This window comes from Sciurus carolinensis, chromosome 2 (assembly GCF_902686445.1).
Source record: "Sciurus carolinensis chromosome 2, mSciCar1.2, whole genome shotgun sequence".
Lineage (NCBI taxonomy): Eukaryota > Metazoa > Chordata > Mammalia > Rodentia > Sciuridae > Sciurus > Sciurus carolinensis.
Window position 1 is genome coordinate 140,360,395 of NC_062214.1, and position 12,547 is coordinate 140,372,941.

The 12,547-nt window shown below is 39.2% G+C and overlaps 1 protein-coding gene across 1 annotated transcript; it reads left to right on the forward strand.

Moving 5' to 3' along the window:
• The first annotated feature begins 1,175 nt into the window (after window positions 1-1,175).
• Pnn (pinin, desmosome associated protein) lies at window positions 1,176-9,299 on the forward strand. Its single transcript, XM_047542207.1, is given in 15 exon segments — window positions 1,176-1,351; window positions 2,020-2,091; window positions 2,688-2,760; window positions 3,899-3,970; window positions 4,097-4,189; window positions 4,340-4,417; window positions 5,684-5,731; window positions 5,733-5,843; window positions 5,921-6,031; window positions 6,033-6,060; window positions 6,736-7,257; window positions 7,260-7,730; window positions 7,733-7,833; window positions 7,835-8,070; window positions 8,072-9,299. Coding segments are annotated over 15 exon segments (2,286 nt in total). The 5' UTR covers window positions 1,176-1,238; the 3' UTR covers window positions 8,229-9,299.
• The last annotated feature ends 3,248 nt before the right edge of the window (window positions 9,300-12,547 follow it).

A 12,547-nucleotide genomic window follows, 5' to 3' on the forward strand; every position in this document is an offset into this window, starting at 1 on the left:
GTAAACAGGATGCTAATAATGACATGGCCATGTTTACAATTAAATAATTGTCAACATCATACCCCTAAACCAGAGCCAGCTCTACTTTTTTCTGTAACCCTTCTTGCTAACATGTTATGTAATTTGTTTATTGTCTGACTTCACACTTTTCCACCCCACAAAGCTACTTCATTTTTTTCTTCCTGGGGCGCTGGCAATGGAACTGAGGTATAGCGCATCTATGCACGGGTTCTACCACTCAGCTACACCAGAGTCCAGGAAAACATTTTCTCAGCAACAATTTGTACGTATATATCTGGAACAAACGAGTTCCCACACTGGCAGTGCAGGTAGAGCAGAACCAGAAGCTGGAAGACGGTTATTTTACAAATAGGACTGCTCCCCCAGATCAGGTATTAAACCAACCAGCTCTAGGCTAGGTAAAGGCCAGTCAACCATCCATGACTGGTCTCACCAACGCTTTTTCCCTCTAGTACAGCCTTGCATAAGTTCTGATCCGACAGTGATTCTCAACTGGCATAATGTAGGGGAATTTACATACTCCAATCTCAATTTCCTAATTAATAATGACAAGCATTGTATCCAGGGTTTTAATTTGTGCGGAAGAAGGTACGTAAAGTCTTTCACTGAGCGCACAAAACAAAACTAGCCTACACCAAATGTTAGCTATTACCATTAATGACTTCCTATTCCTTCTGTGCTTCTCACCGCTCACTTTAATCAAGGGAAGCGTGCGCTCAACTCCTCTCTGGGCATGCGCACCAACATAATGGCCGCGCCCTTTCCTAATTAAATCATTGAGGTGAGGGGAAGGAGGGAAAATAGACTCACTTCCGCTCCACTCTGTATAATTATGTGGTTAAAACAATATAATGCACGTCACACAACAAGTTAAAAGGGGTAAAAAGCTCCGCGCTCTCTTTGCCAGAACTGCGGCACCGCGTGCTCACGTTTCGGAAAATCAGGGCCTCCCAAGCCCGCCCAGGCTCTGCGCTAGAAGCCGAGCCTAGCCACCCGCAGCTAACAGGGGTGGGAGCTGACTGCCTAGCTGACCTTTCATTGGCCCAGAACCACAAAGGCTGGAAGCTTCTCCCCCTTCCGGTCGCTGAGTGGTTGAGGCCGAAAAACAACGTCTATCATCATTGGCTGAGCCCGGCTGTCAGTCGTTTCGCGTCTCGCGGCGCGGCACAGCTCGGCGCGGCCTATAGAGTAGCGTCGAAGCCTGCTGCAGGGAGAAGATGGCGGTCGCAGTGAGAACTTTGCAGGAACAGCTAGAAAAGGCCAAAGAGAGCCTAAAGAATGTGGATGAGAATATTCGCAAGCTCACCGGGAGAGATCCGAATGACGTGAGGTAAGGGCCGGAGGGGAGCTGCGATCTCGGAGAGGCTGCCCTCAGGTCGAGGTGAATTGAGGACGGGGAGGGCGGCCGGCTGTGAGAGAGCTGGAACATCCAGGCCTGTTCCCGGGGCGGCGGTAGAACCCTGTATTTGGCGGGGTGGGAGCCCCCAGCCGACTCCCACTTTAGGGCGCGGGGCTCCGGTACTTAAGGAAGGAGAGAGAGTCCTGGTCGCGCCGGGATGGCTTCCCGACCCATGAGGAGGCCCCGATTGCCGATTCCCGCCCTCGGCGCTGCAGGCCCGGAACTGCAGCACAAAGCCTTTTCGTGCTTTTGCGGCCACCCGACCAGGGCTGACTCGGACACCCTCCCGGGCCACGCTCGGCTGCCTCGTCCACAGGCTGTGGCCTAGGTGCCTCTTCCCTGGGGATGGCGGAGTAGGGCCAGATTTAGGTTTATTAATGTGTAGTGGCATCGAGTAAATGACATTTTTGAGCTAGCGGTCTTGGAAAAATAAGGAAATTTAATGAAGGTGACATTTTCTGATCTGTTTTAGCAGGTGGGTATTAAACCGTCATTTTAGAACTATTGTTTTTTCCCTGTGGTGTACCACATCTATGAAAGTATTTTGTTCCCTAGATGTGTCTGCATATGATTTTCGTGTTGTTTGTAATCTTTTATAGGCCCATCCAAGCCAGATTGCTGGCCCTTTCTGGTCCTGGTGGAGGTAGAGGACGTGGTAGTTTATTGCTGAGGTAAGATTTCCTTAAGTATTTAAATTCGTGCTATAACTGTTGGTACTTCCTGTATTAACGTATTTGAACCTAATTCATGCTGATATTAGAATAACAACGTTTGTGTTATCTTTATTTGTTAATTCTGTGATCTGCTAGTTTTATTGTGTAGTTATCCTGCAACTTCATTTGTGTGTACAGCTAGAGATTAAAGAATATAGTTATCCGTTCTATATAAACTTAATTAATTTTTTAAAATACTGTAAAGATGGGGCTGGGGAGATAGCTCAGTTGGTAGAGTGCTTGCCTTGTAAGCACAAGGCCCGGGGTTTGACCCCCAGCACCCAAAAAAAAAAAAAAAAAAAAAAATACTGTAAGATTTGGAGGGGTGGGTATTGCATGGTGATAAAGTCTTACCTAGCATGCACTAAGCACAGGATTCAAATACCCCAGCACTAAAGGAAGGTGGGGAGCTTTGTGGAATGAATGCACATTTAAGGCTCCGTTGGTGGGAAGACTTTGTCTTTTCTTTAATTCCACAAATTCTCTTGCCAAGTGGAAATACCCATTCTGTCTTTGTATCTCAAGTGTTTTATGTTGGACACTTTCAATTGCAGGCGTGGATTCTCAGATAGTGGAGGAGGACCCCCAGCCAAACAGAGAGACCTTGAAGGGGCAGTCAGTAGGTATGTTTAAAAAAAGGTTACTCTGGAGGGAGGAGGGGACATGCCTAAAATCTTAGAAGCTAGGAAGGCTAACACAGGAGGATGTAAAGTTCAAGGCTAGTCTGGGCAACTAGTGAGACCATGTATCAAAATAAGAAGGATGGTGATGTATCTCAGTGATGTTAATATTTAAAACATACACACATTCTCAAAGGCAGTATTTAGCCCTCTGGGAGGAAAATCATAATCTGACTTCCAACTGCCACCTTTCTAGAATTTTTCTAAAACTACAAAATTGTATCTATGGAATTTAATCTTAGGTTATTACTTCTAAAGAACTACAGTGAAAGAGAGATACAATTCAATTATGGGGAGATTAATGAATTATTGCAGCTTTTACATGTCCTTAGGTTCAGTCCCCAGTACTGAGAAAATAAATAAAATTAAAGGTTACAACTAAAATATTTTTTTAAAAATTTAAACAGGGCTAGAATGTAGCTCAGTGCTAGAGCACCCCAGGTTTAATCCTTAGTACCACAAAAAAAAAAAAATTCCTGAAAACATCCTAGTATGCGTGCTCTACTTTCTGAAGTGGTACACAAATATAACATTTAATAGACATTATTAAATTGAATTATATTAGAATTAGTAGCATACCACTTCCACTGATGTCCTTTGGGACCAAACCAAGACAACCAGCAACTTTCAAAACTCAGTTATTCAGGGCACAGTGGCACATGTCTATAATTCCAGCAGCTTGGGAGGCTGAGGCAGTAGGATCTTGAGTTCAGGGCCAGCCTTGACAAGGCCCTGGGCAACTTGGTGGGACCTGTCTCTAAGTAAAATACTAAAAGGAGCTGGGGATATGGCTCAGTGGTTCAATCCCTAGTACCAATAAATAAGTGAATAACTCAATTATTCACTCCAGTGATAACTCAAATCTTATTCAAAACAAAGGATGATGTTTATAAGATAGCCAAGATTGGTTGGGACATTAGTTGCCATACTTTATTCTTTTACTGCTATCTCTAAAGAGTAAATGGAACAGATATTGACAGAATGAGGCATCTGGAGATGAGTCCTAGAAAAAAGTAGGCATTTGCCTTTGGTGTGCACCTATCTCAGATTCTATAGTGATCATTTAAATGATTTTTCCTGTACAGGCTGGGCGGGAGCGACGGACAAGAAGAGAATCACGCCAAGAAAGTGACCCAGAGGATGATGATGTTAAAAAGGTACTGAGATTAAAGAACATATAGAGAATTAATATAGTACTTTGACTGTACTACGTTTAAAGTATACCACCCCTATGCTAGCTAAATTCTGAGATTTTATTTATTTATTTATTTATTTTTTTGTAGCCAGCGCTGCAGTCTTCGGTTGTAGCTACCTCCAAAGAGCGCACGCGTCGAGACCTTATCCAGGATCAAAATATGGATGAAAAGGGAAGCAAAGGTATCTGTAGAATGCTTCTAGTGGAAAATCTGTTAAATAATGCAGTTTTAAGAAAAAATTTTGGGATTTATCAAATGCTTATATTTTTCTCTTGGTAAATGACAATTTTAATGAAATGAAGCCTATTGAATTGGTTTCTTCTGTTTTTTAGGAACCGACGAATATTTGGCTTGTTGATGGGCACCCTTCAAAAATTTAAACAAGAGTCCACTGTTGCTACTGAAAGGGTATTTATGCAATATTTTGTTTGGTTTATTTATTTAAATTACCAGAGTAGAGGATTCATGTTTTTAAAACAAAACAAAACTTAAAAACTCTTTAAGACTTAATGCAAGCCTCAAATAAACTAAAATTTATTAAACTTTCTAAGATTGTTGTATTTTCAGCTGGCAGGGTTGGGGTGCTGTCGATTGAATGAACTTCTGTTTGTGGTTGAGAACCTAGATTCTAGTCTAAGCTCTTTAACAACCTCATTGTGTAGTCTTAGACAAGCCCCTTCATTTCTCTAGATCTCAGTGCTTTCTTTCAAACAAAGAAGTTTGATCTTGCAACTAGTCCAGTGGATCACAATTTTTTTTATTATTTGTTCTAGTTATACATGACAGCAGAATCATTTGATTCATTGTACACAAATGGGGTGAAACTTTTCATTTCTCTGGTTGCACACGATGTAGAGTCCACACCATACAATTCGTGTAATCATACATGTACATGGGGGTAATAGTGTTTGCCTCATACCACCAAGTGATTTTAATATTTAAAAACATACACACATTCTCAAAGGCAGTATTTAGCCCTCTGGGAGGAAAATCATAATCTGCCTTCCAACTGCCACCTTTCTAAAATTTTTCTTTTCTAAAACTACAAAATTGTATCTATGGAATTTAATCTTAGGTTATTGCGTCTAAAAGAACTACAGTTGAAAGAGAGATAACAATTCAATTATGGGAGATTAATGAATTATTTCAGCTTTTACATTTATTTTTGAGACTGTAAAAAGCTCAAAAGCATGTTAATGTTTGAAGAATAAAGTTGGTAGTGTTTTGAAGTAGGCAGAGAAGAAACCGCAGAGGTGTGGTTACTTTGTTAGTTAGGACTCCTGTCACATTGTTCGGAGAAAATAACAAATGAAGCTAACCTGTGAGGACAGCACCATTCTTTTAGGTTAACTTTTAAGGAAGAACCTTACTTAAACTTTAGGATGGAGTGGAACATTGATCATTTTATGACTGGTGGCTTTGAAATGTAGATATTTATGTGACAAAGCCTCAGTTTCTATTTCCTGATAGACAAAATTGCAATTAGTCTCAAATTCTAAATGATCAGTTCTGGTATCCTAAATTGAAATTATGAAATATACAGTTTCTATAATAAAATTTTAACATTTCATGTCATCAGGTTGTATAAGTTTTTCTATAATTGAACTAAATCCAGATGCTCCTTGATTTGATTTTATCTGTACATAAATATTAAAGCAGTTTACTTATTTTTAGCAAAAAAGACGTCAGGAAATTGAACAAAAACTTGAAGTTCAAGCCGAAGAAAGAAGAGAGAAAGCAAGTTGAAAATGAGAGAAGAGAACTATTTGAAGAGAGACGTGCTAAACAGACAGAATTGCGACTTTTGGAACAGAAGGTTGAGCTTGCGCAGCTGGTGAGTAATGTTTCAGAATCCTTAGATTGGTAATCCTTTGTGTTTACAAAAGCACTGACCTTTGACCCTTTCTTTAGCAAGAAGAGTGGAATGAGCATAATGCCAAGATAATTAAATACATAAGAACTAAGACAAAGCCCCATTTATTCTATATACCTGGAAGAATGTGTCCAGCTACCCAAAAACTAAGTAGAAGAATCACAGAGAAAAATGAATGGTAAGTACATGAAAAAGCCCTTTGAAATTTTCTCAGCGGGTAAGATAAGATATTCACACAAAAATATTTGTTTCCTAAAATGATCATGCTTTAATAGTCAGTTTTGGGAGCAGTTTTGTTTCTTAAGATTTCCTGAGATGCAGATGAAGTTGAACTAAAGGAGTATTTCATGATGGATTTAACTTGAAACTCATTTTGTAGGCAATGCTTATGCATGTGTATTTCTGAAGACAACTTTTTTGCTTGATAGTCTTAGTAACCATATAAAAATGCTGAGGCTAAGTTCATAGAGGGTGTACATATGGAGGTACAGATACTATGAAGATGATGATTTACTTTTCCTTCAGATCAGGAAAATTAATGCATGATATACTATAAAACTGGTTCTGCTTTAAGGAAGTTTTGTTAATATTCATCTAGCATTAAGTTAAGTTGCAAGAGTGACCTTTCTCATCAGGTGTGGTTCAGTTTTGCCTGCTACTAATTCTTAGTATATAGGTTCCAGTGGGTCTTTGAATTATGTCAGTTTGTGCTTATTTCCATAGTCAATATTTTGTCATTATCTCTTTACAAAAAGACATTTAGAAGAAGCTGACAGTTTATGACCAGGTATAAAATTGTGACTGAATTTTCTTGATTATAATAAATTTTACATGTGTAAATTTGTATTTTTAGCTTTATTTGAAGGTAGACGCATCGAATTTGCAGAACAAATAAATAAAATGGAGGCTAGGCCTAGAAGACAATCAATGAAGGAAAAAGAGCATCAGGTGGTGCGTAATGAAGAACAGAAGGCGGAACAAGAAGAGGGTAAGGTGGCTCAGCGAGAGGAAGAGTTGGAGGAGACAGGTAATCAGCACAATGATGTAGAAATAGAGGAAGCAGGAGAGGAAGAGGAAAAGGAAGTAGGTATAGTTCATAGCGATGCAGAGAAAGAGCAGGAGGAAGAGGAACAAAAACAGGAAATGGAGGTTAAAATGGAGGAGGAAACTGAGGTAAGGGAAAGCGAGAAGCAGCAAGATAGTCAGCCTGAAGAAGTTATGGATGTGCTAGAGATGGTTGAGAATGTCAAAAATGTAATTGCTGAGCAGGAAGTAATGGAAACTAATCAAGTTGAAAGTATAGAGCCTTCAGAAAATGAAACTAGCAAAGAATTGGAGCCAGAGATGGAATTTGACGTTGAGCCAGATAAAGAATGTAATCTCTGTCTCCTGGAAAAGAGAATGTTAGTGCTCTAGAAATGGAAAAGGAATCTGAGGAAAAAGAAGAAAAAGAATCTGAGCCCCAACCTGAGCCTGTGGCTCAACCTCAATCTCAGCCCCAGCCCCAGTCCCAACTCCAACCCCAGCCCCAATCCCAGTCTCAACCTCAGCCTCAGCCCCAGCCCCAGCCTCAACCCCAGCCCAGCTCCAGCCCCAGTCCCAACCCACCCCCACCCCAACCCCAACCCCAACCTCAACCTCAACCTCAACCTCAACCTCAGTCCCAACCAGTACTTCAACCCCAGCCTCTCTCTCAGCCTGAGGACTTTGCCATTAGCTGTTTACAGCCACCACCTCAGGTTATTCAGGAGCAAGGGAATTTACTACCTGAGCGGAAGGAGTTTTCTTTAGAGACTGTCAAACTCACTGAGGTTCCAGTAGAGCCAATCTTGACAGCACATTCAGAAAGCAAAGCAAAACCAAAACTAGAAGCAGAAGTAGAGGTCGAGCTAGAAATAAAACAAGCAAGAGTAGAAGTCGAAGCAGCAGCAGTAGTAGTACTAGTAGCAGTTTCAACCAGTAGCAGCAGTGGAAGCAGTTCCAGCAGTGGCAGTAGCAGTAGTCGAAGCAGTTCCAGTAGTAGCTCCAGTACAAGTGGTAGCAGCAGCAGAGATAGCAGCAGCAGCACTACTAGTAGTAGTGAGAGTAGAAGTCGAAGTAGGGGCCGGGGGCATAATAGAGATAGAAAGCACAGAAGGAGCGTGGATCGGAAGCGAAGGGATACTTCAGGACTAGAGAGAAGTCACAATCTTCAAAGGTGGTAGTAGTAGAGATGCAAAAGGATCAAAGGATAAGAATTCCCGGTCCGACAGAAAGAGGTCTATATCAGAGAGTAGTCGATCAGGCAAAAGATCTTCAAGAAGTGAAAGAGACCGAAAATCAGACAGGAAAGACAAAAGGCGTTAATGGAAGAAGCCAGGCTTTCTTAGCCTATTCTTTGCAGCAGAAGATTTCTTGATGAGTAAAGGATTACCTTTCCTTGTAAGGAGGATGCTGCCTTAAAAATTGCATGTTGTAAAAAATCTTTTTGGAAAATACAGACTGTTTGTTTACCAGACATTCTTGTACTTTTGCATAATTTGTAAGAGTTATTTATCAAAATTATGTGAGGTTCCAAAATATGTAAAATAATAATAATAAAAAAGATTAACATCCCTTGTCATCTTTTTTAAATATCCTATACTCTTCAGTAAGAATCTGTATATTTTAATAGGTAAATCTTAAGTCTGTTCCCTTCTAATCTGTATCATACATTGCTTTTGTAGAAATAAATGTGCATTTCTTTCATTATTTTTGGGATGTCCTTGTTGACACTTGTATAATAAATATCCTCTTGGTGTCATTTTCAGCTTTATAACTAGATATGACATGGTTAGAATGTTTTGAAGGTCTCATCACTTTTATTTGCTTAGACAATTATTTGAGTTCTCAAGAGTCAGATCTTTGCAACTTTGAGGGGGAATAGTTCTCTCTAAAATCATTTACTATTTTCTAATCTCCCTTGTTTTAATCTAAGCATTGTCGTGTTTCTCATTTTAAACCATATAGTTGGTAGATAACTTAAAACAGTATGATTTGGTTGTCATTTTCTTCCTGATTATGGGAGCATCATTCTTTTGTCTTCATGGTTATTTGTGTGATAACAGCATATACAATCTGTTAAAACAATGACTTCTTTCTAGGGGAGGGAGATAGAAGTATCTTCTAAACTTGGTTTTTGAGTTTGTGGTCTTGTCTTAACTTTTGTGTTGGCTCTAACTGAAACATGCCGATGTGTGTTTTCAAGAATTTTTGTTTAAGGACATGTTGTATGAAAGTTTACAAAATGAAGGAAGTTCATCTAGACTTGAATATGTAAGCAAAATAGCACACAAGTGTACCAAGTGATTATTAACTTTGTTGTTTTATAAATTTGTATGAACTTGAGTATCTGTTGCCCATTACTATACATGTGCAAATAAATGTGGCTTAGACTTGTGTGACTGCTTAAGACTAGTACTTGTATTAACTTCTTGATGCTTTATAAGAGAAAGTAAATTGCAAATGACTTTTTTTGAGTTGTTAACATAGCTTTAGGCTCGACTTCGATTATTCAATATGCCTTCTCTTGAGAAGGAATGGTTATAGTGAAAATGTGAACAAGCATTTCCAGTTAGCTTTTGTATCTATAAAACTCATAAGTATAAGCAAACACGTTAAAAGAATTCTTCAAATGTTCTTTTCTTGGAATAATTATTAAAATAGTACATGAACAAAACTCAAACTGCAGAACCTATATCCCTGAACCGTTTCCACCAAGAGTAGCTTCTTCCACAGTTTGTAGTACTCTGCAGCTAAATGTTTTTTTCTGTGTGCCACAACAGGGAACAGGGTGGTGAAAAATGAATGGGATGGCTATAAATTTAACTTGGTTTGAGAGGGGAAAAACCTTATTTGACTCTTTGTATGTGTAAAGATCCTTTGTATAGGATTCAGGGTGTAAGTCCAGTAGTAGAGTGCTTGTCTAGCATGAGTCCCTGGATTCAGTCCTCCATGCCACCAAGAAAAAAGTGCAAAGTAAGCTTTGTTCACTCACTCTTTTTGTGTGTGGTGCTAGGAACCCAGCACATTGCTAAACATAAACACTACCACTGAGCTACCACTCCAGGCTTCCTTTCTTCCTTTTTTTTTTTTTTTTTTTTTTTTTTTTGTGTTGTTGTTATGTTGATTTTCAGTACCAGGGATTGAAGCCAGGAACACTTAACCAGAGCCACATCCCCCAGCCCTATTTTGTATTTTATTTAGAGACGGGTGCCTTACTTTTGCTGAGGCTGGATTTGAACTCTGGATCCTCCACCCTTGGCCTCCTGGGCCACTGGGGTAACAGGTGGGAACCACTGTACCCGGCCCCAGCTCTTTTAATATATATATTTTAAATTTATAGACAGGGTCTCAGTAAGTTGCTAAGGCTGCCACTTACCTGGAAAATGTGAGCAGTTTTCTTGTGCTAATTTTGGCTTTAAATTGTTGGGGGTTGGTAGTAATGGTAGTTGAATACTTGTGGGGAAAGAGGGAGTTATTTCCAGTTATTATTCAAGTTCTAATTGTATATAGAATTTTAGCTGCCGTTTTATTAACATTTAACTGGTAAGCATTTTTAAATTGAAAGGTTTAGCTTTTTAAATTAGAAGATGTTTTGATGTTCCCAATTAATGCATCATCCATAGCAGTTAATTTGTGGAGTTTACATTCAGAGAACCAGGAATTATTTACTCACTAAGATTTCTATAAAAGTAATCACAATTTTCTTGGGAAAAGACAGAGGGGTCCTCCTGTTGTATATCACAAGTTAGTGTTTATGTAAGTTTAGGAACCAAAAGGAGGATAGGGCTACAAAGGACTGAATGAGTTTGGAGCTGTTAATTAGCAAAGACATCTGAGGGACTGTTTAGGGAAACACTCAGATTCCAAGGTTTGGACAACCATCAAAATTAATATAGCTATATTTCCAATCTAGGGTCCTTATACAGTATTCTACTCTGATAACTAATCAATTTAGTTTAAGTAAAACACACTGAAGCAATGTCAACATATATTTGGAAGTAGTGACATGGGCCGGTGCTGTTAGAATAACATAGTATGATATTTTGACGCTAAAGTACTTAAGCATGAAGTTGTTTTTTATTTGTGAATTCAGACTGATGAAGTCTTAGCTGTTTCTCCTTTTTAAGTTGCCATCAAAACACTTAATGCAGAAAACATGTTAGCCATCTTCGTGGTTGGCCTCCCCCTCACACTTAAAATGTCAGTGACAGAGTCTGCAAGTTGGTAAAAATATACCTTAGGTATCAGAATTTTTAAATGAACTTTTTTTTTTTTTTTTTGGGTGCTGGGGATCGAACCCAGGGCCTTGTGCTTGCAAGGAAAGCACTCTACCGACTGAGCTATCTCCCCAGCCCCTAAATGAACCTTTAAAGGATGATGCAGAAATGGTTACATCTGCTTCCCCTCAATGATTTCCCTATTGAATTTTTTTATTTTAAGTTTAACACTATGTTGTCCAATTATACTTTATTGTCTGTAGAATGCAAGCCCCAAGTTAGCAGGGATGCTTGCCACTATGGAGCTTTCTTTCAAATACCTAAAATAGGACTTTGTATGTAACAGGCATTCAAAGTTACCAAGACTTAATTTATGACAGGTCCTTGACATGGATTGTATTATTTGTTCTCTATTTCCTACTTTTTAGTTCTTGCCTGTCTCCAGCACATCCAAATGTGTTCGAAACAATTAGCTAAGTCCATAAGTTCTCATTTTTATTCCAAATTATGGAGACAACATTTTGACTTCTTTTAATGCTGTGTAACTAAAGGGTAACCAGAGTCTTAAACAAGCTTAATTGTATAGCCCTTACCTGACATGCAATATGCCCTGGATTTGATCCCCAGCACCATGCCAAAAAACAACACACACACACACACACCTAGTAAATATTTGTGAGAAGGAATGAATGTGGGTGGATACAGATCAAAACCAGGAGCTCTGTCAAATTAAAGTGAAAGAAAAAAAAAAAAGTTCTTGTTTCTTACTGATTTAAGTTATGAGACTTGATTGGTACCATCAGACCCCCTTTTTATCCAGGTACTCCTTCAAATCTACACCCTTCCCCTCCAGTTTTTTGTATTAAGACATGCCATTTATTGTGTCTTGTACTCTAGATCAGAACATCCTCATCATTCCAAAAGTTTGCATTTTGACCAGCAGCCTATACCTTGAATAGAAAGAATGACCTTTCATTGTGGAATTTCAACATTCTAAGGTCCTCCAAAGTGAAATAGTTGTGGGCCAGAACATGCAAGTTTGCTTCTGTTCAGTGTTTTTTGGGCCTGTATGTTCTTACAGCCTTTTGTGTGTGCCTCTCTTATGGGTACACATTCACAGAACACTGTTCAAGCCTGCCTACCTTTGTGTTAGAATAAAACATGCTGTTCTTACGCAAATTACGTGATAATTATCAGCAAAAGTTTGTAGATAAATTAACCTGGAAGAAGTTAATTTGAACTATTTATTCAATAGTTTTTGAGCATACACTATGCCAGGCACTGTTTGTTTGTTTATTTTGGTACCGGGGATTGAACTCGGGAGCACTTGACTACTGAGCCACATCCCCAGCCCTGTTATGTATTTTATTTAGAGATGGGCTCCCTGAGTTGCTTAGCATCTCGCTTTTGCTGAGGCTGGCTTTG